Here is a 27,981-nt window from a genome sequence, read left to right as displayed (position 1 = left end):
AAATGCTGGATGGACACCTACTCCTGGGATGGTTATCACTCACCGTTATAGTGCACCTTTTCAGCTTGCCTGGACCGACCTCAGCCTATTTCGGGTAGGGATTTCTCTACTACACTTGATGCGCTTATCAGTGCAATGAATGTGGAAAGAAAGTGTGATCGTTCATTTAACCAGCCGAAGCGGCTGCTTTCCCTCAATTAAGCTGTCTATACCTATGAGCACAAACGTCAGTGTCTTTAACAGAAAAGTTAAACTAAAGAGGTTATCCCGGTAGCTCTTTGAGATATATAGCTTGTAAATGAGTGTTCATAACATGCGATAGGATAAACGATGCCGTGTAACAGTGATGCGACTTTTTTCAGTCGACACCGGCTCCGTTACTACGGAAAAGCGTTGCGATTTCGTGCGGCGCTCGGTAAGTGATGGTATTTCAAGTGTGGGTTCTGGAAGCAGGTTGAACGTTGCGGACAAGACAGTTCTTGATTGTTAGCTCAAAAATGACCTGTCTCACTGTTAAACATTGGATATATGCTGTTTGTTTTTCCGAAATCATTTAGGATCATATTTGCGGTCAAAAGGCATAGTCTGTCAAAAGGGACGCAAATGGCTATAGAAATCCTTCAACTCTCGCTTGTCATGCATGTAAGAACCGAAAAGCGCGAATAAATCTTGGACAAATGTTAACTATCAAAATATAACCACAATTTAACACGGTTGAATGACAGGTATTGGTGCAGTCGTGTGGATCTTTTGTTGGAACACTTGTAACTTAATATTGTAACGCCGAGCTGGAAACAGACGTAGAGCGAAAGGTGAGTGGAGGGCAGAGTCTCCACAGCTGGTAACAATAAAGCAATGTAGCTCACTGAACTGGTGGCCGAAACGTCTGTTCTGCTCGCGGAGAATATTCCCCATCCAGCATAAACAACGGATGAAGAATTCTGGCATCTGCTGGTGCGCTCCCACTAAGTTTAATAACAGCTTAAACTGAGGTAAAAAGATGCGTCTAGAATTTACAATTCTCGTGTTTCTTCCAAAAAATGGGTTTCTTCCCATTGCAATAATTTTAATTGAAGTAATCGAGCGCATCAGGAGATGTGATACCAGGGGAACGCCTTTGTATTTCTTTTCTTCTCCCATTGGGGGTAGACAAACCTATTATGTGGGAGGCTGTTTCTGTAGATACCATCGTTTGCCATATAATAGCTATCTGGGTTGCATACCAGTTTAGAAAAGCTGTATTTAACATTTTATCACCGTCTTAAAAGCAATTTGACTTGTCTCAACAAGTTGGAAACCCCCTGTTGATGAAGCCACATTCACAGCATAAGGGAAACCTAAACGAACACACCGAAGAGATTTAGACTCAATCTCTCAGATTCTAACTCAACTTGCCCTGATTTGCATGAAAGGTACATTACAACGGAATGACATTGTTTCATTCAGTTGGCTTTATGAAAAAAATCTTTTGATATAATTGGTATGGTTTCTGATGTATGACCATATTTTGAACTCATTACTACAGACGGATGTCTTAGGGATTTTCTCACTTTTAAAGGATTCCCTTCTGTGTGAGCGTTCTCCAGTCAAAACATGATCAGATAACCCTCCCCAAATGTTGTGTCACTCTGTACAACTGGTCATGGCACAACTGTGGGTGAAAGTATATTGTGTTGTCTGAAAAGGTACTCTCAGGATATAGGACATTGTTGGGGCTAAATAACAGCCAACTTTTGGGAGTGGTTCCCCTAGGAACCCTTTAACATTATGAAGTTGTAAACCGGTTTGTTAGGCCTGAGGGGACAATCTGTTGGGTCTAGCCTTTTCTCTCTGGCCCCTAATAAGGAAGTCAATAAATTAAGAATCACTGGACAACATTACTATGGGTGGGATAGCTCTTTGAATGAAAAATTACACTCTCTTCTATTTGAGCTAAGAGAGATTGCAATGTTGCCTGAATAGCTGGAAATGATTTATTTTGAGCAACTAGGCTTTTTGGTGTTGTTTTTTCCACAATTTTAAGGGCCTATCAGATGGAAAAAGCACTGCAACTTTTGATAATGGCTTAATACGTGGTTGTTAAGAGTGCGGGTGGTGTGTTCTTTGGGATTTTTCGCGCAAACAGTTTGTCATGTTTGGATGAGGGGGTGACAAAGCATTGTTAAGAGCACTCAAGTCATGGCAGTTGAAGCTCTCCATCATCTCTGGGGGAAATTACCTGAACTTCCACATTTCAGGTCATGAAAACAAACCTTAGGAAACTTGTTAGTGTTATAAATCACACTGACTCTGGAGGCGTTTAGTCGTTATCTTTTAAAACGAGGGTTAGTGTTGATGCAGTCTCTGTCGATCTCTTTACTTCACAGGATGAGCCTGTGTTTCATGTTTGGAATGTGAATCAGTTTTTTTTTTTTTGTACTTTCAGAACGCAAAACAGCAAACTCTTCTAACTTCAGTCATCCCACTGTATTTTACACTAAGTGTCTGAAACATCTGGCACCAGCAGGCTACTTAGGTCTCGTGTAATTGAGTAATGGAAAGTTAATCAGAATCAAATATGTGATCCAGACAAAATCACTAAACCCTTCCTCCCCACAACCAGCCTCTGACATTTCTGACATGCAGCTCATGCACCACCAGTGAGCGACTTGTGTAAATAAATATCTTCCATGAGGAGTAGGCGTCCTGCAGGTACTGATTGACTCAAAATAGAGGGTCAATGTGGCGTACCCAATTTCCCTCATGCGCCGAGCGTAAGCGAAACGTAAACACATGGCCTCCGCATTGCCCCGTGGCCAGAGTCTGCAAGGGCGGGGCCTGGATTCCTCTCGCGCTGCAGCCCGCCGCTCAAATTGTCATGCATGGCCACAAGAATGCGAACACTTTCTTTTTTTCTCCCCCCTTTTCTCTCCCTCTCTTAAACCCTTCAGCCTGTTGCGGCAGGTGCCTGTCTCCCGGTGCTTCCAGTTTGGGTCTGTTAGGGGGGATCCATCTTGTCGAAGCAAGCAGTATTTCTGTTAGGTTTGGTGTTACTGAAACCCCCCCCCCCCCACCCCCAGAAATGCAAGAGGAAAAAGGTTGTCAAGCTCCCTAAAGAACTCACCTTAAACAGTCCAAGGGTGACATAGGGGGAACAGGTTACATGGGTAGGAGAACTCTAAAAATAAACTGTATGTATCCATGGAATGAGATTCTTTTGTGACCAGCTATGGCAAGTTCATACAGATCTGTTGAGGGGGAGGCAAACCCAAAGTAAAAAAAAAAAGGGTTTGGCACTTCACAAACTGTCCCATGACCAGATGGGAGAAGACAAACAGTGAAATGGGACATAAAGAGTTATAACTTTCTGTAAGTGGAGTTTGTTGTTGCCTGCTGAGTCACAGCTGTCATTGTGAGCAAATCATTCCTGCATTTTCTCATTGTCAAACTATTAGTGTACAGTAACAGTAATGTCACGACCCCGCCCCCCCCCCTCCCCCGGGTGGTCTCAGCCACTGCAGATCATGCCTCAGATTATCACATGGTTTACGAGTGTACCTGTTCAGTTGTCCACAATACTTAGTATGGACTGACGATGTTCCCAAGTCAAAGACGAAAAATGCCTCTAAAATTTGCCCTTTGCTCTCTTGTCAGGTTTAACGATCAACCTAATTGACAATTTCACAATAGTTTCTCTCTCAGGCCATGTTTGTCTCTCTCTCTCTCCACCGCACCCCCCCCCCCCCCCCCCCCCCCCCCCCCCCCCCCCCCCCCCCCCCCCCCCCCCCCAGATCTGTGAGAACAGAGACTTGGTCATGCTTTAAACCTGCCCCGAGGACATCTTAGTACAAAATGGACTTGTCATGCACCCACCTCCACCCTGCTCTCACCCGCCTCTCATTGGTGTGTGTCCGAGCCTGCTGCCGCTGGGCAGTCTATGTGGAATTAACACTGTGATTATGGTGTGCTTGGTACCAGACCCTCGACACAGCGGTTCCTGGCATAGTGTGGCAGCACGGTACAAGCTGATTGGCTGTCATCCCTCTCAGTGACAGGGTCAGGGTGGGGGTTGGGGCCGATGGGGGATGGGGGGTGGTTGGGACGGAGGGAGGGGGATCTAGGCTTGGAGGTTTGGGGGGTGGGCTGGGGGTGAGACAAGCGGCCAGAAGGGCAGGGGCTTCCCAGAGCCTCACTGTACAGGATATCCTCATCAGGAACAGCTCCTGAAAGCGCGTCATTTAGGCCCCCCCCCCAATGGGCCTCCTCTGAAGATACCACTGTCTTTGCATGTTGCCAGTATCCGTGGTGCCCAGACAGACGTCTTCAGAGCTTCGGAAGCAAGTAAAAGCTCTCAACTAAGATTCATGACATTATATGTTACTTAATCTTCTTTTTCTTGCCATGAGATTTCTCTGTTGGTAATTCGATTGCTCAAGGCAGCCAGGCATGGGAAACACAACCTCTGCATGTGGTAATTCTAAGTGACTTCCACCAGAGGGAGCACTCACTACTGCCCAGTACTCACTGCTTCTCAATCAGCACTTTCTGGTCCTTTATGTAACCCAAGTAGAGTGGGAAATGAGCAGGAAAAATAGCTGTGTGCAGAAAGCACCCGGACACTGTCTAAACAGTGCAGCAGTGAAAATATGGTTTTGTCTAACGCTAGCTGAGGTCATAGGCTCAAAGTTCTTAACTTTGGATGTGATTTTTGATCCGTTTGCGTGTGTAAGCTTTTTGGGCCTTAGGTGCAGTGGAAAGCTCCGTGTGGAGAGGGAACTCTTCAGATTGAATTGTCAGACCAAATAACATGTTTGGCAGGGAATACTGATGAGTCCTTCAGTTTCAGTTCAGTTCTATTTGTAAAGAGCTTTTTTAAAAAATTTTTTTATTTGCATCCAGACTGTCATAGAGCGGTTCCACACAGCTCTGGATCTCAGAGTTATGGAATGTAGAATTAGTGGTCTATCATAAAGTTTGTCTGTTTTTCATCATCAACTTTTTATCCCTCTTTTCTCTATTTTCAAAGTTTTGGAGATAAAACTCCTCAGTCTCACTTTACTGCTGCAGAATTCATTTAGGAGCATCACTGTCTCTCCTCAAAAGTGCAGAACACAAGATTCTTTTTTTTTTTTTTTAATTACACAGCCTCTTGCAGTGCACATTCCCAAAGACAAACCACCAGCGTTTTTTTTTTTCTTTCCTTCCCCCCACCCTGTTTACCCTGATGCCTTCTGACATGCCGTGTGTGCGGGAGTGTGTGTCTGCCACAGGTCTGCTGTGATTATATGGTATTATGGGGAATGCCTTTAAAATGTGTTTGGCCAACTCCCATCCCAAGTGTTCGGGCTCCTCTGCATCGTTGTGGCAACCGCAGTTTGAGAAAGAGAGTGGCTTTTTTCACCCTTTCTTTCTCTTTCTTTCTTTTCTTTTAAGAGAAGGGTGGCCCTTGCTCAAGCTCTAGCAGCAGGCGGTCAGGCAGGCAGCTGTGTGTTTCTTGACCTGACACAGCTTGGATACGGTGAGAGGAGACAACTTGAATCGGTTTGAAGTTGCATTGGTTGGGGGGAGGAGTGGTGGGGTGGGGTGCACTGATGTCCTTTGCAGATGCTAACACAGGACAGCGGCAATTTGCAAAAACAGGAAAACAGGAAGGCCAATGTGGAATAGTATTTTATTTCATTACTATTATTATTATTATTATTATTATTATTATTATTATTATTATTACTATTATTATTATTATTTTTACATTTCACAAAGTAAGCAAATCAATAAATGGAGAAGACTCGTGCTGGGATGTGTGTCTCAGCTCTTAATGAGAGTCCAGTGGTCTCCACCCTGTGACGAACCCCAGGCTAAAGCCTTTAGCAGTGTTTCTCAAATCCAGCCCATGTACAGCACGGCTCTTGCCCTTCACCAGCACGGTGAGTGGAGGACGTGGCCATGGGCGAATCCACTGTGTTAGCCCTAAACTGAAACTGTACTCTCATCTAAGTACTTAAGGCTGGTAATGACAATGGCTGAAAGACCCTGTAACTGCTTTGGCAACTTCACTATTTTAATATTTGTGTTTCAGAATTTTTTTTTTTACATTTTTATTGTATTGCCTGGAAAGTCTCCAGATCCATTTATTACCTGTAACTTTAGTCATTTTAACAACAACAACAACAACAACAACAATAATAATAATAAGCATCGCTGAAGTGGACATGGGATGACTTAAAACAGAGATCAAATATGAAACGGTACAAATTGTGAAGCAGTCTTGGTTGACATTGATCTATGGGGGGTCTGGATACATATCTCTGTTGACGTTGATCTATGGAGGGTATGGATACATATCAGTAGCTGAACGCAGTGCAGAGACAGAAACCGCTCGACTGCGAATTGTCAAGGAGGGGGATCAAAAATCATGCCAAAACAGCCAGGGGTTCTTATCTGTTAGGAACCTTTTCTGTTCTTCATCAAACGTGTGTGTGTGTGTGTGTGTGTGTGTGTGTACGTGTGTGTGTGTTTGTGTGTGTGTGTGTTTAGCCCCCATATTTCTCACTACAACATTCCACTCAACACCTTCAGCTACCCACCTTCTAACTGACATCTCAGGGTTTTCATTTCAACAGGGTGTTGTCCTATCAGGGGTGCCTGTTTTGTCTTTATAGAAAGAAAGCTATGTATGTCAGTGCAAAAATCATATTGCTTACCTTGTCCTCTGTTTTATTTTGATATAGTAGAGCTGTAGTGTGAATAGTTTAGCACTTGTTTTTGGGAGAGTCATTTGGATTTTAAGAGGCTGTAACCAGCTTTCTTTCCTGAACAGCCGGTCTAGAGACAGTGTCACTAACTGAGACAGCTCAATGCCCATTCCCTAACGTGTGAGTGAAAGAATGAAACTGACCCTCCTTACGGAGTTATGGCAACAGGCTGTAAAACATGTTGATTGGAAATGACGCAGTTAAATTTTTTTCCATGCAACTTCTTTACACCCTGGAGGCAAAGGGACTCAGTCACCTTCATGACCCTGTGACCAGTAAGTCTTGCTCACACACACACACACACACACACACACACACACACACACACGCACACACACACAAACACAGCATTTTCGACCAGACTTAATTGTTCCAAGGCAGACTACTGTGGGCCATTTACAAGGGAACAGGTTGTACCAAGAAAACGTTTAATAATTTACAGTAGCTTATCACTTTTTGAGGCTAGTTTTGACTTCCCAAAATCAGGTAAAGCTTTCCCCAGCAGTCACTTATTCTGCAGTGCTGCTCAGAGACTTCTAAACCCCAGAAGCCACAGTAAATGTCTGTGAATATTATATCTAGATTTTGCCTCTTACATGTGCATTTGCACATTACATTGGCATAGGTGTTGTGTAACATTTGCTCTCTGAGAACAGGTTTTTCACATGGTTACCTGACCTTGTTGGTGCCTTTGCTTCAGGAGGGAAACAGGTGTTATTTTAACTAAGCTACTATCTCAGTCTAAACCAAATGTCCTCCTGGCTGTGACTCAGTATTTTGGGGTCTAGAATGTAGTCTTTGGTCAAAAAGCTGTTAGGGGCACAGTATGTTTGGCTTATGTTCATCTATAAGATAGTCTTTGGGCTGATAGGGAGTGAATAATGAGTAATGTCTAAGAAATGTGTTATCAGAAAACAGTAGCGCCTAAACACTAGAGCTTGCTGTTAGCTGTGTGGAGTTTCTTTTTGGCAGGAGGGGGGAGGGTGGGGGTGTTTTAGGGGTGGGGCAGGCGGTCCTGTCGTGTTCCCATCTCGTACCTGTCACACGGGTGCGCCGATGGCGTGTGTGTGGTGGGTTGCAGCGGTGCACCAGTGCGTGTGTGTCGGTTGCTGGTACAGCTGGAGCTTGGTGCCGCGGTGTGAGGTCGAACACTGGACAGTCATGAGGTTGTCGCTGCGAACCTACCCTGTGCCAGTCACACAGGGACTGCTCCTGAGCTGCTGACCCTCATGAGTCTCCTGCTCTCTCTCTCTCTCTTTCTCTCTCCCACTCTCTCTCTCTCTCTCTCTCTCTCTCTCTCTCTCCCACTCTCTCTCTCTCTCTCACACTCTCTCTCTCTCTCTCTCTCTCTCTCTAACTCTCTCATCCTCTCTCTCCCTCCCTCTCTCTCTCTCTCTCTCTCTCTCTCTTTTTCAGTAACATTGCCATTAAACCTCTTAACCGTGTTCACCATGTTCCAGTGTTTACTGTTTTCACAGCTGGATTACCACAAATAGATGACGGTACCACATCTCACAAAGGAGAAGTGCAACTCAAAAAATTAAGCACCTTTTTTTTCTTTTATTATGTGTTTTCAAGTTTTTACTGAAAAATGATTTTTGTTTGTTGTATCTTAAGTTTGCTTCAAAACAGTCATTTTCTCTTATTTGGTAACAGTACCCATTTGTATTTCCTCTGGCTTTTTGTTTTGCATTTTGTCTTGTTAATGATTGTAAATGAACACAGACAATGATGATGTAGTAAAGCTTAAGAAAACAACAAACAAAAAACAACCAAAAAAAGCCGCATTGATTTTTCTGTATTAGCGTAAGAGGATGTGAATGTGCAAGCAGCGCTCGGAAAGGCTGACATTTCCACCTTGTCATTCTGTGTCACATCACAGTTCTGAATCACGACCCATCTGTTTGTGAGTAATGACTGTTTGGTACGTGTTTGTGCTCTCGAAATGGCTCTTACCCAGCCCAAGTCAATTTAACACCCTGTTTTTTCCCAGACTTTGTCCCCATGGCAAATCTCTGCTGTCAAGAATTCAGCGAACATAGCCTCATTCAAGCGACCCTTTGGTCCGCAGTGACCGAGAGGTCAGCGATGACATCAGGTTAGGTCACATCCTGTGTGCGTGTGTGTATGTGTGTGTGTGTGTGTGTGTCACTCAGCTGCGGTGGTTGTGAGGTTCCTCCCCCCTCAGAGTTGTGAAAGAGGCTGTCTGGAGACAGACGAGCCGTCAGGACTTTGCTATTCGGGAGGTCATGATTTACTGGTGATAATGTACTGGCACAGTCTTTTTCAGATGCTTGTCACAGTGAACAGAGTGGGCGTAATTTCTTTTTGGATGTATGTGGATGAGTTAGTGATGAATACTGAGCTCAGGGCTTCTCTTTGCGAAGGTAAAACTGGTACTGAGCCTGCAGTGATCAGTGATGATGAACAGTGATTTTTAAGGTTTACTGGCCTGGCCTATCCTCCAGTTTTAACTGTATGCTTGTGTGCATACATTCAAACCATGTCCAAATCACAGCTATGTCAAAAGCTACATAGTGTTTTTTTGGCAAATGCTCTTTGGTTCAGTTTCAGTGATGCTGTCCATCTGAATTGTAAACTTTATAACTGACATATAGATATAGAGAAAGATCTTAATATCCTATATGTTCATATATGCCTCAGGTATACTGGGAGGTGGTAGATCTGACTGGAGAAGAATACACTTGTTATTTAAATACACAAAATATATGAAGGCTCTTCATCAGACAATGCACATCTTCCTCATAGTCCAAACTATTCTGAACACTATACTGAACAATACTGAGCAGTGACAGGTTTACTGCCATCATTCCTTAACCTATTTACATAAAAAAAGGGAACCATGACTGACAACTAGCTCATAGCTCATGTATGGTCCCAGAGACCAATCCCTGACCATGTTACTGGTTTTTGCCAAAGAAATAAACACTGTTGTCCACTGACACTGACCCTGGACAAGGCCATAACAAGACGGTCTTTGTCACTCTGTCAGGATTTGGGTTTCAGTCCTAATCTAACACACCTGATACGAAAAACCGTAGGCTCTTCGGATGCTTTGCTAGATGAGTCAGGTGTGTTTGTGTGGGAACGGAGGAAAAAAGTCTGCAGCTTGTGTCTTGTTCCTTTAGAGGAGAGCAGCTGAGCCCAGGGCCAGACAAACACAGGCTGTCCATTGGTGTTGGCACGGAGACAGTGATGGTATTACGTTCGGTTTGAACAGTGAGGCTTCCTGCTGCCGGACTGGATTTGCGAAGACATGTTTCAGTGTTAAGAAACATTTTAAGATCAGTCATGCTGAGAGCGTATAATAACCTGCAGGACAGATGTGGCGTGCTGCTTATAAACATCTTTTTTTCCAAATGCGATAAAAATTAAAACATTTGTGAAGGCAACAATAGGGACAGCAGTTTAAGCACTGGCAAGTTGAACTGTTATATTCATAGTGATTTTCATGGCTAAGCAGTAACATCAGTCACCACTCTTTTGTGTCACAGTATATCTCGAGGTAAACCTCCTGCTAAACCTCCTCCTAAAATATTATATACAAGACACAATCAGAAACAGCTCTCTTTTCAACCCCTTCACTCATGTATATACACATAGCAGCGATCCCCCCCACCCTCCACGGTAAATGATATCCACACCGGGAGACTCTGACTTGTGGTCTCTCTCTTGAAACTCACTTCTGATTTCACCAACTCACTAACTCACTGACTTCTTTGGATAAACACATTCGCCAGTGAGACTCAGCAAGTAAACACAGCCTGGTTTAACTACTCTCTCTCTCTCTCTCTCTCTCTCTCTGTCTCTCTGTCTTTCTCTCTCTGGTGTCAGTCTGATTAGTGTGTAAGAAGGGGAGAAGGGGACCTCCGTAATAAACAAACAGGCCACCATGAGTGAGTGGCTGAGTGGACCTGAGGGAGTGCACCACACGCCCACAGTCCTCCACTCGCCCTGGCCCAACAGAGACACCAGATGGGACTCCAGAACAGCGGTCTGAAGCGCATCCAACTCTCTATAGGAGCTTTTTCTTCTCTGTTTCTCTGGATCAGGAGTGGAATACGTTATTTTGCCCACTAAACCATTGCAAAGTTGAGATGTTAGCTGAGGGATTGGGCATAGTCCGGGATTCAGGTTCCATGGTGAACAGAGGTTGTGGTTATGAATGACTTATGTTGGGGAGGGTTGGGGGAAAGAGGTGTTCATTAGATTGACATGAAACAGGCCTCAAGGGTTTATTGATCTTTCACCACATGGTGTTTTTTCTAACAATACTATTATCATGCCCAGGTGAAACATACTGCAATGTGAAATGTGTTCGAATGTGCCCTGAACACGCCACGTTTACGTTCAGAAACCTTTGAATTTCTATCCTTAGCTGTAAGTTTTCCGCTGGATGGTTTGGACCCTCAGTTCGTTCAGATTGAAGAAGTTCATGTAAGCTCTGGTTGTAGGAACGCTGTGAGAGGGCATGGGCTGTGCAGCGTCTTGAATGAGTATTGGACTCCACTCCACTCTGATCTGCACTTTCAGAAGATTTGGTGTTGGTTGGAATTCAAAGGGGTTGGGGGGGGGGGGGGGCATTTTGAGCGAGGGTAGAAATACGAACCGCCGACGTTTAGGATTTTGTTTGGACTTCATGAGTTAACTCGCACTCTCTTGACACATCTGCCTTTGTTTTGGGTTACCTTTGTGGATAGCTGGGTGTGGGGGGAGAGGCTGCCTTGTCTTAGGGGGGAAAAAAGGCTTTGTTTGGGGTCAACAGCTGGGGGGAATGATTGGCATGCATTTTGGAATAATTGGCCTGTTCGGGACCCTGACCCCACCAACCAGTCAACGGGACCACACAACAGGCAAGCCCAGACATGTTGGAGAGAAAAGGAGACGGGGAGAGAGAGAGAGAGAGAGAGAGAGAGAGAGAGATGTGTTTACCTGCCTTACTCCCTCCTATTTGGGCTGGATTCAGCAGGGACTGACGTTTTTCCCCTACAAGATGTTGACACACACACACACACACACACACACACACATACACACACACACACACACACACACACACACGCATGCGCTCGCACAGAGTCCAGCACCTGTTGTTGAAGCGAGCCAGGATGGCAGGATTGTGGAGGGTGCTGCAGGGTTTGTTTGACAAACATTTGCTGACTCTGAGTAAGTGGATTTGATCCTCACACTCTCTCTCACTGCCAGGGACCTACAGTAGAAAAGCATGTAAGCATAGGACTGGGGGATGAAATAGAAGGAAAATCTAAACGATCTTAAATGTAATCATTTGACATTAGGCAGAATGGTTGATTTATGCTAATGGCAGTGGATATTTGGGTGTTTCTCTTTTTAAGTGCTAACAAAACAGTATGAGGATTTTAATAGTCTATGGTAACATCACGTCCTGTGTCTAACTCACATCTGCTCATTATTATCCCTGTCTGAGTTTGCCCTATGTGTTTGGGTGTGTATTTGCCTTTATGCTGTGACTTGCGTGTGTTGGGAAATTTATGGGTTGGGAAAATGTTTGGTTTATGTTTTAAATATATTAACTGTGAACTTCATATTCACTGACCACAGGCAGCAAAGTGATATTGCTTTGAATGCAGTTGAGCATATATTATTTTCAATAACCTTTTTATTTGTGAAAGGCTTAAGCAGGCATTCTTAAAGGCTTTATAAGGTGACATAGGCCAATCTAAGTTTTTTTTTTCTTGCTCAAGTTTCTAATGAGAACTATAAACAACACAGAACAGAAAATGTTCTCTTCATATTCTTGTAACGCTATGAATCATATGAATTATGTGTTGCAGGGGTTTTATGCTAAGCACTCAAAGCAGTAACCACACAGCTTTAACAAAATAAACAGGTCACTTTGAGGTCACCTTTAAAAAGTTTAATGTTATTATCATCTCAGAATGAATCTTATTCATGTATATATGAGTAGTGATGATATATTTTGAGTCAGCTGTGATCATAATGAAAGATGGAGTCATGTGACCTCACTAAAGGGTGTGTGCTGCTGCTAAGATATTATAGCAACTTATATCTATCTGTCTATCTATGTACATATATATTAGTCCTGCATAATAGTCGTGATCATGTAATTGAAGTTTAGTTTTTGCCCCAAAGTAGAATGACGTATTCTGCTCTTAGAAACATATGGCGTATCTGGAACAAGGCTGACTGTTGTGATGTATGTAAAGGTTGACCTTACAGGGCATGTTTGGGCACACGCCGGTAAAGCAGAAGAGGGCCGCTGAGCTAATTTGCCATTAGCACATATTTTGTGCCTTTATTTGTCCGAGGAGTGTTAACACAGCAAATCACGTCTGCACAGAATTTGATTCTGCTTCAGTGCAGTTTACTCTCATGACCTTAGTAAGAGTCATTCATAAACGGCACTTAAAAACAACGCAAGTGGTCAGAAACATTACAGTACGCTAGGCCACATCCAGGCCGCTACAAATAAACGAACGAATTTTAGAACCAATTATTGTTCTGTGAGTCAAGCAAAACTCACTGGAAATGAGGAACATTTTTCATTCAGCCGTTTGTCTTTGGACGAAATGTTATGGCCAATTGGAGATACTGACAGTAATAAATAAAGTCACACACACACACACACACACACACACACACACACACACACACACACACACACACAAACACTCTTTCTCCTCTCTTTCTCTCTCTCCCTCTCTTTCTCTCTCTCTCCAAACAAGCCTCTGAGCCTCTCGGTGACAGACGGTGTAGAAGACGTTGAAGATCAGCCTGTGAATGCCGTTGAATGCACAAAGCACACGTGTACTTGACTGAGAAAGCCAAGCTGAGCAAACAGTGGCAGGGATCACACCTCATCTTATGATAACACATAGCGTTATTCCCCTGCACTGACCGTATTATGTTCTATGTGTGTTGCCGTGCCAACACCTCAAACATCTGCAAAATAACAGCCTGGTTTGGAGAATAAGGGGGGCCTGACAGTCTAATATGTGATAAAGCAGTTACGTGGATTGCCTTTCAATTTGTAGGTGGCTTTGTTTTTATAAAGTTTGTAGAGGATTATTCTTATTATTTTTACAAGTTGAATGGAACAAAGATAAATGTATGCGTGGATGAATGACTGACATGCAGCTCGTTTTTTGAATCCATCAATCTCCTGTATAACGCATTGTTGTCCACCCTGTTATGGCACACAGAGTATAAAGATGCTACATTTACGGTTCTTTTGGACCACACTACGTTATATGGTTTTTAGTGTTTGAATAGCAATCCCAAGTTTCTCACCTTATCGAGCCAACATATGTAGTCAGTCATAGTACGCGATCTTAACATGTGAGTGAGCATAAGGAAACCTCTATGTGTTAACAGCCGAGGGAGCCCCGCTGGAGCTTACAGGAGGATCAAAAGCCATAATGACTAAAGCATCTCTGGCATTTTTCTCCCAGATTCACATCTGACTGGCTTTACAGTACATGGAGATTATTCAAAGTAATTAAACTGGAGACAAGTTGCCTTCGGGTTCACAGCTGGGTTACATGGTTTTCTCCTAATTCAGAGCCACGCAGCGATGGGGGTTGGAAACCAACCTGGGGGATGTATCGGTTACATTTGCAAATTCGTTTAAAAGCCGCAGCTCCTGTAGTTTCTTTCCTTTAAAAGGAGGTATGAGACAAAACTGTCTGTTTTGGACACCTTTTGAATCCCGCTGTACTTCAGGGGGTTGCCGACCTGCCAGGATTTGACCTACGGCTATGATTCACCTCACCGATTCGTTTTTATTTATTTATATAAAACAGAGCGATCTGTTTTATCTATCTCTAAAATAATGGGTTTAGAATGTGTGCTGACACGAAAATATGCATCTTTGCAGCTTTTAGAATCCAAATCAAATTTTGTTATGAGGTGAAAGATGAATAATGCATCGATGCTCTGGTCTCACCCTAGTGTTTCACTCCATCTACTGAGCCTCCACAGACTAGGATATGAGAGAGCTGGCGTGTCCGTCAGTTAGTCTGCTGACAAAAGGGCATGTCAACAAACACGCATTGCTGGGTGAAAGATATAAATAATTTAGTCACATTATTAGACTGTTATTGGACTGAAGTTTAGAGAGAAGCTACGCTGTTGTGTATCTGGTAGTCTACAAAATAAGGGTATTAGAGTAAACAGCCAGACTCTTACTGTAGCCAATGAACAAAACAAGAAAAGACTATCCCTTCAGCTTCGGTGTAGAAGGTTGGAAGATTCTGGCTTGTTGGTGAAACACTGTTTGAAACCAACTGGAGGATGAGTCTCACCCTTGATCATTCTTATCGTGGATCCCTAGTTCTTGATATTGATCATTATAGCTGCAGACTGGTTCTTCTCAGGATCACTGGACGAGTCCACATTGTTCTACCAAGACAGAGCTGGATTAGTTCCTCATCAAATTTTATCTGATAGTGTAAGATTCTTGTTGGAACCTTGGCATTGGTACTAGAACAGGTTGTTCATGTTCAGTGTTGCCTTTTAGAGTCTTACAGCCAACTGTCTACACTCAAATTATCCTTGAGTACAGACTGCTTCAACCACTCATAAATTGATGTTACATTAAATCAAAGTATCAGGCTAGAACTCTGTACATATTGACTTATCCAGAGCTTAAATATATGATCCCAGAAAGACTGCCACACCAAAATGACAGGGTGGGTAGCGAGCACTGCGGTCGTATGTCGGATAAATTAACATTCCAAACTAACAGCTAGCATTCCAAATCAAATTGAGCACACACACTAGCAGACACCAAGCAAGAAAGCACTAAGAACGTACTCAGCACATCTGCGATACTAGTTGAGAATAAAATGTTTTACTGGCTCGGAACGGAAACAAGCACACAGTAAGTGAGGCATGGTAGGATCTTCTCAAGAGACATTGCGTGTTCAGCTGCTCTTTACTCCCATCCAGGCTTGCCCTCAGGCGCTCTTGGAAACCGTCTAAAAATATGAAGCTGTAAGTAATAGCCCAGTAGTCAAGGGATTAGCGTAGCTCCCTGTCTCTGGCCGGCCTCCAGTTCCATAGTGTCTTTTGTGTTTTTGGACAGACAGACGTCACACAGCCTCTTTGAAGGAATGGCATTCAACCCCCCCTCTCTTGTTTTGGATAGCCCACAGGCATCTGTTTGGAGCTGCTCTCCCTTTTTCCTTCTCCGTTGCCTGTGAGCAGACAAAATAGTGAGATCTCGAGCACTGCTGGGTGAAGAAGATTTCGGATACAAAATTGTTTGTGATGTTCTAATTTGACATGATTTCACAGTGATTATGCAGAAGGTGTGAAACTCTGAAGTAATACTATGTTGTTCATCTATGAAGTGAAGGTGACAACCACTTGTACTTTTCCTGTGAAGATCTACTGTGTTAAGAGGACTTTTGAAAAAGATGCTATTGGATTCAGGATGTGATTTTAGAGGTCATGGTAGTTTTGGCAATAGCGCTAATTGCTGTAGCAGGTAAAGTTTTAGGAGTGTCACAGTACAAAAGTGGCAGGGATACTTGTGGTAATAACAGCAGATGTAATTGTTATAGTGTAGAGGTACTCAACAGTGCAGATAGGAGTGGTCATTGTTATAATTCTAGTATACTAAGGACACTGACAAAATGCTTCTATGCAGGAATGCTTCTTCAAATGCTTCTATGCAGGAATCTGGCTTTATGTCTCAAGCGTGTCCATATAGATACACTGGAACACTTTCCTTTTCGAAGGCCTATGAGACAAATCAGTGTTTTTCAAGTCATAGCTTGCCTAGATTCCACTCGAAAATTCAGCCATACTCGTCAAAGCAGGGGAAAAAAAAGCCATCAAGTTTTGGAAAAAGGTTTGTCCCACTGTAAACATACTTCAGAGCTGCAGAACAACACATCTACAGTGTCACTTGAAACTGGAGTCTTACAGAGGGTCCTAAAGATCAAAACAGATTGCTGAGACATTATATATTACTATACACTATAAATTTTTGATATCCTGTTAACAGACAATAAGAATTTCTCCCTTTAAACTGTACTCCTTTTCAGGACTGTATCTTATAGTTTGTAGTTTCTTTGGTAATTTCTTGACAGCAACAATAAGACCTGTACAATAGATTTTATTTATATTATTTTTAAGTTCAAAAGGTTGACTACTTTAATTGTCACATTTAACTTAATGTTTTTCTGTCCCAAAGTGAAAGGCTGGAATAGCTGTCAGACTAATATGTGAGACTTTTAGGAGCATATCCGGCTGTGTTTGGGTAGGAACTTGATTCGGGCTAGATAGGGGCAGTGTGTATCTTGGCCGAGGTGAATAAATTCCCAGGTCAGGGACTAGAAGTTGAACACCTGAGGGTGGAGAGCTGTCTTTTCTTGTATGTCCAGAATGATCCTCAGCTGATGGTCTCTGACTGTGGAAGATGTCAGCTTTTTTTTTTTTTTTATCAGCTTCTTTCTGGCATCTTCTTTCATCTGAATCAAACAGCAGACAAGGCCTTCCACCCTGGGAATACATTTGTACCAGAACTGTAGTTCCTGGCATTTCCAAGCAATAGTTTCTGGCGAGTTCCCTCTTGCTTTCAGACTAGTGCGATTTGCTTTGTGACATCACTGTACTAGAGATCTCTGTCAACACCCTGGCACCTGAAATCACCCCAAATTAAACAGGTGGCAGAGTGGCCACAGAGATCTCTAGTGGAGATACACTAGTGCAGAGCTGTTGTTTTTTTTCCAAAAACAGATACAACTAAGATAATTTTGGTTGTAGCTTTTGGCGTGTTTCTTTGAGTCTGCAGAGAGACACTGAGACAGTAGCTGTGAAAGTTGGTGCCCTGTGATGATTGTTTGAGACTTCGTTTTATCATTTGAACAAAGCTTTTAATGAATTTGTCTTTTGCAGGGTGATATATAACTGATCTAATACGTTGGATTCTGTTTGTGTCAAAGAAAGACTCAAATGTCTCTGACATCACGTGAAGACCATTATGATTAACAGTGCTTTTTTAAGCTAATCCAAAGCCAATGGAGACTGACCTTAGCTCATCATTGGGTGTTTCATAAAATGTGTTCTTCATCATTGCAACCTCTGGCTATTTGCTCTGGGCGTCAACAACAACAAGAAGCATGTGAAGCTCAGAATGACCCACAAAGCATATGTTTCACTGCCAAGACCTGTCTGGGAAGTCTCAGGGATGGAGCGGTGGCAAGATTTTTCATTTTCAAACCAGCTGAACAAGAGCTGACCTTCTCAACCAAGCCAAGCCACCAAAAATAACTCAGAAATCTCCTTCATTTGTACCATACCCCAACTCAGAATGGAGCAGTACCTTCACAGCAGGGTGAGGTCATCACATGGCACCTCAAGTGGTAAAGAGAGTGAGGGGATTTAGGGTGCTTGGCTCTTTGAGTGTGCGTGCAATATTTTGGGAGCTCATTTGGAGTAACATGTCAGAAAAAACCTATGCTGGCTCAAATTTTGCAGAATGTGGCATTGATGATGGTCTATAAATTGATATTAGCTTGGGGAGACCTTTGTAATCGATCATATAAACCAGGTGGAGGGAAGAACTCAAACTTTTGTAACCTGCATACCATATTCCTCCAGTCTCTTTAGTGTTATGTTGTGGCTCTTGAGATGATCTTGGTCATCCGTACCAACGATCAGAAATGACATTATCAAGGTATCGCTGCATATTGGTCAACCTGCTCAGCACCTCACTGTACCCTTTTGGAGTGTGGTTAAGGTCATGCCAAGAGTAGGCCTCTAGCACAGTCAAGTCCAAAATGATTAACTGCTCTTTTGAGACTTTAATGATATAAATCGCACTGGCCAGGCTTTACTCTGTCCTGTGAAATTTCTGACCTTCAGAAAAAACAGAGAGCAGGTCATCATTAGGTCAGCAGTTAGTATCGGCCTAACAGTGATAATAAAGTCACCACACACTGTCAAGGGTTCACATAAACATTAACTGGAACATTATGTGGTGTGGCCTTCTCACTCACACACCCAGGTGTTGACATTTCACCTTGGACAAGTTGCTGTACCGCATCTTCCACTTTTGGTTTCAAAGGAATGTCCAACAGGCCTTGCCATTAGACATTCAGTCTTAGTGTCCAGTTTCACAACACTGTTTGTTCTGTCAGATTCATCGCTGAATATCATATTTTTTATATATGCTTGTTTATTGTACTGTTTTATCTTCTGCTGGCGTGCAATTTTTTTTACCTGTTCAGTTTGATCTTTTCTATTCATGTACTTGTATGTTTGCTTTTGACAATGTGAGAGCTTTAACAGCTTTTTGTTGCCTGGTGACCTGCCTTCACACAATGGTAATATGGCTTGCTTATACTTGTTATTGAATTAAGTTACTATAATGTTGAGTTTAAGATTACTTACCTGGTTCAGCAGGTTGCACAAGGCTATGCAGCAAATTCAATTTCTTTCTCCTGTAGAATTCTGTAGAAAAATGGACAATGAAAGACAAAAAAGATCTGAATGCATTTTATTTGGCAAGGCAAATTTCTAAACATGTTGTGTGTGAGAGAAACAATACTTCACAGATTAATTGACAGATCAGCTGCTCTTGCCATTCTCTGTTTTGTTTACATTGTGTTAGTTCTGTTTACTCGGTGTTCTCTGTTTTTCCCAGTTGATCTCTCGATCTCTGTCTCTACTTGACTTGAAGTGTTATCCTTTTTTTCATGTTCATTCACCTTTGTTCACTGTCACTCCCTTTGAGATTCTCAGAGGCTTTAACAGCCAGTGATGGTTAGCTTACATCTTCATATCATGCTTCACTAACTTTGCTAGCATTTAGTGCTGTGGACACACCTGCTGTTTTGGACTTTCTATTAGTAATAACACACACTAACCAGAGAGCCATTCTCCTCATCACTCGTTTTGTGGTATATTGGTGACTCTTGTAATTTACAACTAATAAAGGACTACATTGTGGTCCAGGATATAATTTGACACAAGATCAGAGCTTTCTGAGAACATGTATAATATCTTCAGAGATGGAGGTCTGACAGAGGAGAACAAAAGGGATTCAGTTACTAGCTGAATACCTGATCTTTATAGCTTACAGTTATGGCGAATACACACTAATGATGGCATGGCCATCGGACAGTGTTCAAAGAAAATAAATTTGAATTAATTTGGATGCTTCTGCTGATTAATAAATTGTTTTGGATTATTGGTTTGAGAATGTTGTGGTACACCAGTTGTATCACAGAAACTGTATTTTTAACCAAAGCTTAATTTTGTGTAGTGTCATGGGAATACAATCAATTTATTTGGAGCTTATATTGGGCAAATCTATTATGTCAAATCTGAGTTGAGTTTTTGCTTAGGAACAGTAAAATCTGGGAGAAATGTTCCTCTTTAGTTCTACAGACGCATGCCACCTGTCTCTGTACCTTTCCCAGGAAATCCACAGAGCGTGTCTTGTCCATTGAGGGAGGTCCCCTCCTGAATCCAACATTCCAAGACCACACAGCCTAGCCACAAGCATGTCTAATGTCATAATTGGATTATGGAGCGATGGTCTCTTGGCAGAAACTGAATCGAGCAACAAAAATCCTTCTCTTCAGGAAAAGACAGCTCTCTGTTGTCAGCAGCAGGTACAGTGTAGGACAGAACAGTCGTGTTGTTTTCCAGTGTAGCTTTGCAACACCATATTAATAAAGCCACAATGGACAAATAGTTGTTTCAGTGGACAAACAGTTGACCTACTTCCAAACAAGCGTACCTCAATGATGGTACAACAGAGCAGATTACTTGTATTAACGCTTTAATTAGCCTGCCTTAATGGATTAGCTTTTTGAGAATGCTATATTACAATGAAATGTGTTTTGGCCGCTGCTTTTTGCTGACTGCACCACACACCTTCTTGTTGGGCTTGCCAGAACATGAGAAGGAAAAAAAAATAACAAGGGGAAAAAAAAAGTCCTGAGGTCATGCCTTCCCAGAATACTGGGCTATGTCACCAAGACCTCACTATATATCTGCCTGTAACAGCCAAACGAAAACATAGGCAGACCCCCTGCATTTTAGCATAGAGACATGCTTGAATAATTGAATAAACACCAGATTTTCATGTCTCATGACTTTCTTTGAGAAACGGTCCTCTTTTAAAATTCAGGATCTATTGCTTGAATTGTGGAAATTTGGCAGCAGAAATAAGAGAAAATGCCAGTTGCCAAAGACAGGTCTCTGGATGTAGCTGGCCGTCCCAAGCAAAAATTATGTTAAGGTGATCAGAATGTGGCCCACAATGCCTGTGACAGCCCCTGTGGCTTCCAGAGAGGCAGTTAACTTTAAAGTCTGCACTTGTGTTGATTTATGATTTTGGGGCAACCCCTGGGGCTGTAGTTAATAAAAGCTGGTGTCTATATTAGTCGACAAAAGTGGCAGATTTAAGGGCATAAACTTCACTGTAATCACATATGTGCTTAAGGAATTGTGTGTTTGTGAGTACTTTAAACCCATTTATTCCTCTGCTTGGCACTAGACGTGTAAAAGGGACCCAGAAATTGCACATAATGAGTGGCTACCCTGCCAACGCTGTCAGTCTGTTGTGACCAAAATGGTGGCGAGTTGACAGCCTTGTCCCCTGTGTGTGTTAGGAAAGCAACGCTCGGCCTTCACAATCCCAACCTCAGAATGCTGGTGAGGTTTTTGCCAGCTATGTGGCAGACCCTGTGAGTATGTTTTATGCATGCTTGCCCTAAAATAAACCGACAAAAGAGGTGCTATCTGCTGCCTGTACCAATGCTGAAAAGTCAGGTCAACGTTTTGCTAGTAGGAGAATTTCAACAACTTCACAGATTATGTTTTGCAAAATGTGGTAGTGATAATACGAATATGTTTATATAATGTCCTAACTTTTTTTTTTTCAATGTTCATAAACACCATATGATATGCTCTTGTATGTTAAACATTGACCTTAGACATAACCATGTCTGTTCCTGTGAACATTAATTTATGAACTGGAACACATTTCAGCTCACTGGCCTTATGCGAATGCTAACTATGACAGTAAAGAGTTTTTGAAGTTGACGCATTGTCATTGTCATGAAATACACTTTCACAGATGTGCCTTGGTGTTAGCTATTTTTGTGCTGTTTAAGGTGGTGCTGGTGGCGGCGGTGTGTGTGTGTGTGTGTGTGTCTGTGTGTGTGTGTGTGTGTGTGTGTGGGGGGGGGGGGGGGGGGGGGGGTCGCTGGTTAATTCTTGGCTTACTTGTCTGTCACCTGATGTGAAAACTGAGCCTGGACTACAGTGTATTCACTAATGTGATTTGGAACAGAGGATGTAATGTGACTAGTTTACGTTTAGTTTATGGGCACTGTGACTGAATGAGCTTTGCTCCACTTGTTGTGTACAACCTGGTTAAACTGTGCTCACTGTTTTTCAGAAGTGCTAGAAAGCAAAACAACCAGGTGCTATCATATTCTGACACGGCCTAAAATAGCTACTATGGTTTACTTACAAACTGATAACTGACTATGTGAAGGCTATTTGGGTTACATTGGGAACCAGGTTTGGAAATAAACCTCAGGTATCACTCTAATGGATACTGAGAGGAGAACCACTGTGTTGTGTCTGAAACTGCGGTCTGATTTGATTGTTCAGATGTTGTATAAACCGCATCAGCACATGGTTCTCTTAACAAAGGTTAAGAAAAATGGATGTGCGGTTAGTTTCAGTCAGGTTAAAATAACTGAAATGACTGTAGAAATACACTTTTCCAGAGTGCTTCCATCTCTTCTGGAAGACAACTATGGGTGTGTATTTCAGAAATAACATGAAAAAATAAATTAAATAAATAAAACAGCTGTAGTGGAAATGTAACTTTGAACTCAGTGTCTGAGGGTTCTGTGCCCCACTTACTTTAATCTGTGACGAAGATAAACACGTTAAAGGTTCTAAAACTACTAAATTACAGTGGTTCAAAATGCTAATGCATTTCCTGCATAATTAATCACTATGTTTTGACTCTTGGTTTTGCCAAAGACATTAGAAAGGACATAAACTGTTACTCTGCCCTTCAGACCCGTACTATAAATATGAATGTCATACCACACTGAAAGCTAGTCAGTGCATCAAACAAAAACATAGCAGGGTATCCTTGTACCCATAAGACTTTGGCAGACCCTTTGGACTGCCAAATACGGATGTTATTATCAGCACTTGAGACTTTGCTGAGTCAACGTAGGCCGTGGTCTGTTTTCCTCGAGCGATTGTTTTGGATCCGACTTGTTCTCACAGTCCGAGTTGAGTGCTCAGCAGATGTTGTAATTTTCCCACCAACCAAATGTGTGGTTCTCTCTTCCAGGCTGACAGGTAATGAACCCTTGTCCATCCTACCGCTGAGCTCACAGCCAGAGGAGAGGGTGGGCAAGGCTCACTACAAACTGTGTGACCGCCTTAAGCTGGAGAAGAGACAGCGGAGGATGTGCAGGCGAGACCCAGGCGTGGCTGAGACGCTGATGGAGGCTATTAGCATGAGCGCCCTAGAATGCCAGTACCAGTTTCGCTTTGAGAGGTGGAACTGCAGCCTGGAGGGACGGTATCGAGCCAACATCTTGAAAAGAGGTACGCACGGGGACATGGTTGACAGTGTCATGCTGTCAGGATCAGTTGGGGATCCAGGAATAATGTGACAGTGAGTTTGAAATGATGATCAGTTTAAGATTCAAGATTTCACCTTTTGTACAGGAAATGTTATTGTATCAGTGTGTTATTGTGAGAAATCAAAATGAACCAAAGTGGCAAAAAAATGAACCAAGTGGCTTCAGGTAAATGTTGCTCAAAGATTATATTTTTAGTACATCTTTCCTGCATATTGCATATTTGTTAGGAATGGATTTGCAGTTTATCGACCCCATCACAAATCAGCTGTGAATGAACCACAGATACTTATCATCAAGTTACTACTTTTTGCCGTCAACACTTAGTAAAGGTCGGTAATTCAACCTGGAAACAGTTTACATCTAGAACATGCTAGAACAATAGGCATGTACTTCCAGTGATCAAAGCTCCCCTACCCTACTCATGGGGACCCACAGCTCTGCATAGTTTAGATCTCTCCCTTTTCTAACACATCTAATTCAACTCATTAGTGAATTACTAAGTCATTGTTCACTTGAAGTAGGTGTGTTAAAGCAGGGAGTGGCCTAAAGTATTGGTCCCCACAGAGCAGGACTGGGCAACATTGTTATAGATTTCAGGACGTAACTGTGACCACTGACAGTGAATGTCTCACTGATTGAAATTAAACAAGTAATGTAATGTTCAAGTAATGTACAAGTAATGAAGAAAAATCTACTGTCTTGACAAACCATAATGATGTCATTTTGCCCTTCCACAACCAGTTCAAAAAACTGAACAATATACTGTTGTGTAATGTAATGTGTTGGTGCTCAGTTGGTGTCATGCCTCTGTACCCAAAGCTAAACTCTCTTTTAGACATTCCTTTGGTGGAGAAAGTTTATTAGGAAAAATGGATTTTAGTCCTCAAACTGACTGAGTCCAAGGTGGGACGTTCCTATCTTGACTTTCTCTTCTCTTTTTGTCCTCAACAGGCTTTAAGGAGACAGCCTTTCTTTACGCCATCTCGTCAGCAGGCTTGACCCATGCCTTGGCAAAGGCCTGCAGTGCTGGACGGATGGAGCGCTGCACTTGTGACGAAGCCCCCGACCTGGAGAACCGCAAGGCCTGGCAGTGGGGCGGCTGCGGAGACAACCTCAAATACAGCAACAAGTTTGTCAAGGACTTCCTGGGCAAGAGGTCCAACAAAGACCTGCGTGCCCGTGTGGATATGCATAACACTAATGTAGGCATGAAGGTGGGTAATCAGTTTGTGACATAGCCCTGTCAGTAACACCACAAAAGGGCATCTGGCGTGACTCATTAAGTTAAGGAAACATGACTCTGAAGTGACTTTAGGGGTTATATGCCTTCTTCTAAGGCACATTGAGAGAGTACCTTTAGCCTTGACATTGACCCTTTGACTGAACCATTTTCTTTACTACCAGGCCAATAAGATACTATGTTCAATTAGATAAAGAAGCTAGAGAGGTCAGTGCATAGTAACATGGCATTTCAGAGTTTAAACTCAGCCAATCCAAAGACCACTGGTTGGTTGTTACTGGCTCTTCCAGCACTTCAGCATGTAATCACATAGTGGTATCATATAGCTTTAGTTGTATCTCAGCTTTCTTTACATGAAGCTACGTCTTGTCAGCTATGGGCTCAGCCCATTGCCCAGTAAATGGTGGAGCGTCATCCTTTGTAATCTGTCAGAATTCTGACGGGACTTCTTTTGCGCAGGGTGGTTCTTGGACTGAAGAATGTTGAATACAATTTTGAGATTTCAAGAGGAGATAGCTAGTGTTTAGCGAACTTGATGTTTTGACAGACCAATGATACACTCCTTAGGCAGTTCCTCTCAGACTGCAGTAGATAGATCAATCAGATATAAGAGGGAACATAGAGTAACAAAAACTGAAGATTAAAATCGTATTTGACTATCACTCGAGAACAACATGAACTTTGTTATTTTTTATAATAAACTACTAGCTGCTAAACTAATTACATCTTCTTTTTTTAGTTACCTATGCACCCCTTTCTGTGGTTGTTAAATAAATACAGTCATAAATTCCTCAACACTCACTTAAAGAGTCTGTAAAAATGGCCTGGCTTAAATCATGTAAATTGACTGTTTAATTCAGTAATTTAGAAAGTGCTCATTCATCAAAGCATGGTTTTCCCTTTTGAGTGGATTAGGGCCCATGCCATTGTATGTGGTGAGGAAAAGAATAGGGGTCCGGTGGTGCTGCAGTTTGAAAAGCTTCATAAGGCTGACAAAAAAAAAAAAACTTTAAAAAATAATGCCAGAAGGGTTGACTTCAGACAGCAGCCAAAGTAAACTGCAGGTTCTGGCAACCTTTTTTGCATTCTCTCAGATTTACTCATATTGTTGCCATTTTAGTTTTAGTAGGAGTATAAATTACGACCAAGCACGGGTCTGAGCGGACACAGACAGCCATCTCCCGGAGGGACACTTGACGCACTTTCTTCCTCCATGCTCTGTCCATCCAAAGCTGTTCTCTCAAGCCTTTTTTTTCCTTTTTTCGTTGTTGTGATAAAAGATTTACAGCACCTCCCCTTTGTGTGTGTGTGTGTGTGTGTGTGTGTGTGTATGTATGTGTGTGCACAAGCACACATTTGCATGAGTAGTGAGGTGTACTAACGTTTGGGGTCAAATCCCACTTGGAGCACAAACCTTTGGAATGTGCTTACCTCTGCTTCCCCGGCACCTTTAAAGCTGACTTTCCACATTTTCTTGTGGTGGATATGCACTTCTTTTACAAATACACCACCCAGTGCAAAAGCAGTTTTTGTAGGATGTCTGTGTTAAATTCACTTTCCGTGACACAAACTTGAACCTTTTGCGTTTTAAAATGAAGGGCTCAACACAAACAAATGTGTGAGAACCTAACTTTTTTTTAACTTTTTTGGTCTGTTGGAATTATTACAGTGTTATTACACATCGTAGTCGTCGATCAACATTCACTATCCATTAAAAGTTATTCCACTAAAAACCTTACCACAGCTAAACAAGTCATGAGGAAAGCTTTTACATTAGACTGAGATGTCGAAAGCCATTACAATGGTTTGCATCTTATATAGATATACATGACTTCACATTATGACCGCTATTACAATACGTAATAAACCCCTGGTTAAGAACAACATTAATAACCATGAGACTCAATACATGTTGTGCTGTACAGTTGCACAGTGGCAATATGAATAATTATATAAGAGGAACAACTGTATGAGCATAAATCATAACAGTGGTGTGGGCAGTCTCCATGTCCACAGTGACCAAAAGCACCCTTCGCTGTTTCCCATGGCCTTCTCAATAGAACTTTTATCCTCTGCTTTTGAAGTCCACAGCCCCCCACTTTACTGCTATTAACCATGATTGATTATAAGTGATCAGAGCTATCATAATAATATCTACATCCCTTCAAAACCTCATTCAGACCAGCTGTACTCAACCACATATCATCTGCTAATTGATTTTAATCTGCAGTCTTGAACACAGTGTGGCTCTGTATTGGTGAATGTAACATATATTTATGGCCACTTAGTGGGACCTACACCTAGAGCTTCTCCCCTTTCAAATACAAACAAGACTAGCCTGTCGCTGGTTTGTGATTTAATCAAAGCTTTAATGAAAAATGTAATATCCTCATAAACGGGTAAGCTTTGTCATTGATGTTCACCGTTGTCATAGAGACATTAGCAGAGATCAACCAATATATTAGGGATTTCTGCCCTGTAATTTCAGTGTTAATTTTCTGCATGGTCTCCCTTTAAAGTTTGCAGTCATGCCAATGCATATTTGCCAAAAATAACTACGACTCTACCACTGTATGCCTGAGATAAATTTCAGCTGAGGACTTGTGTTAAATTAGTTACATTAGAGGGCAAATTTTACCCACCAACTTTCTTTGATGTTCATCCCTAGCCTTCACACTGTCAGTGCCTAATAGTGGTCTCTCTCTATCTCTCTCTCTCTCTCTCTCTCTCTCTCTCTCTGTTTCTCTTCTGTGATTTTGCATCTCCCTGTGCAGGTAATTAAGGCAGGTGTGGAGACCACCTGTAAGTGTCACGGTGTCTCGGGGTCCTGCACCGTGCAGACGTGCTGGCGGCAGCTGGCGCCCTTCCACGAGATCGGCAAACAGCTCAAGCAACGCTACGAGACCGCGCTAAAGGTGGGCAGCTCCACCAATGAGGCCACGGGCGAGACGGAGATCTCTCAGCCTGGCCGCGCCCAACACCCCAACCAGCAGGCCCCGCCGCTTGGCCCGCGTTCTGACCACATACTCCGCACCACCCACCTCCTGTACATCGATGACTCGCCCAACTTCTGCAAGCCCACCAAGTACTCAGCAGGCACAACGGCGCGGAAGTGCTACAAGGACAAGAACTGCGACGCGATCTGCTGTGGCCGCGGGCACAACACTCAGAGCCGCGTGGTGACTCGACCCTGTCAGTGCCAGGTGCGTTGGTGCTGCTACGTGGAGTGTAAGCAGTGCACGCAGCGTGAGGAGGTCTATACTTGCAAGGGCTAGTCCAGACTAGTCAAATCACGAGCGAGTGCTGGAACGATCTCCTCTCACAAAAGAAGGAGAAGTGGAGAGAG

The 27,981-nt window shown here is 42.7% G+C and overlaps 1 protein-coding gene across 1 annotated transcript; it reads left to right on the top strand.

The window, feature by feature from the left end:
* Nucleotides 1–2: 2 nt before the first annotated feature.
* wnt9a (wingless-type MMTV integration site family, member 9A) lies at nucleotides 3–27,981 on the top strand. Its single transcript, XM_030775704.1, has 4 exons — nucleotides 3–94; nucleotides 23,098–23,357; nucleotides 24,347–24,609; nucleotides 27,410–27,981. The coding sequence occupies exons 1-4, from the start codon at nucleotides 3–5 to the stop codon at nucleotides 27,908–27,910; spliced, it is 1,116 nt and encodes a 371-aa protein (XP_030631564.1). The 3' UTR covers nucleotides 27,911–27,981.

Source organism: Chanos chanos, chromosome 5 (genome assembly GCF_902362185.1).
Source record: "Chanos chanos chromosome 5, fChaCha1.1, whole genome shotgun sequence".
Taxonomy (NCBI): Eukaryota; Metazoa; Chordata; class Actinopteri; order Gonorynchiformes; family Chanidae; genus Chanos; species Chanos chanos.
This window is presented reverse-complemented; position numbering and strand designations above follow the sequence as displayed.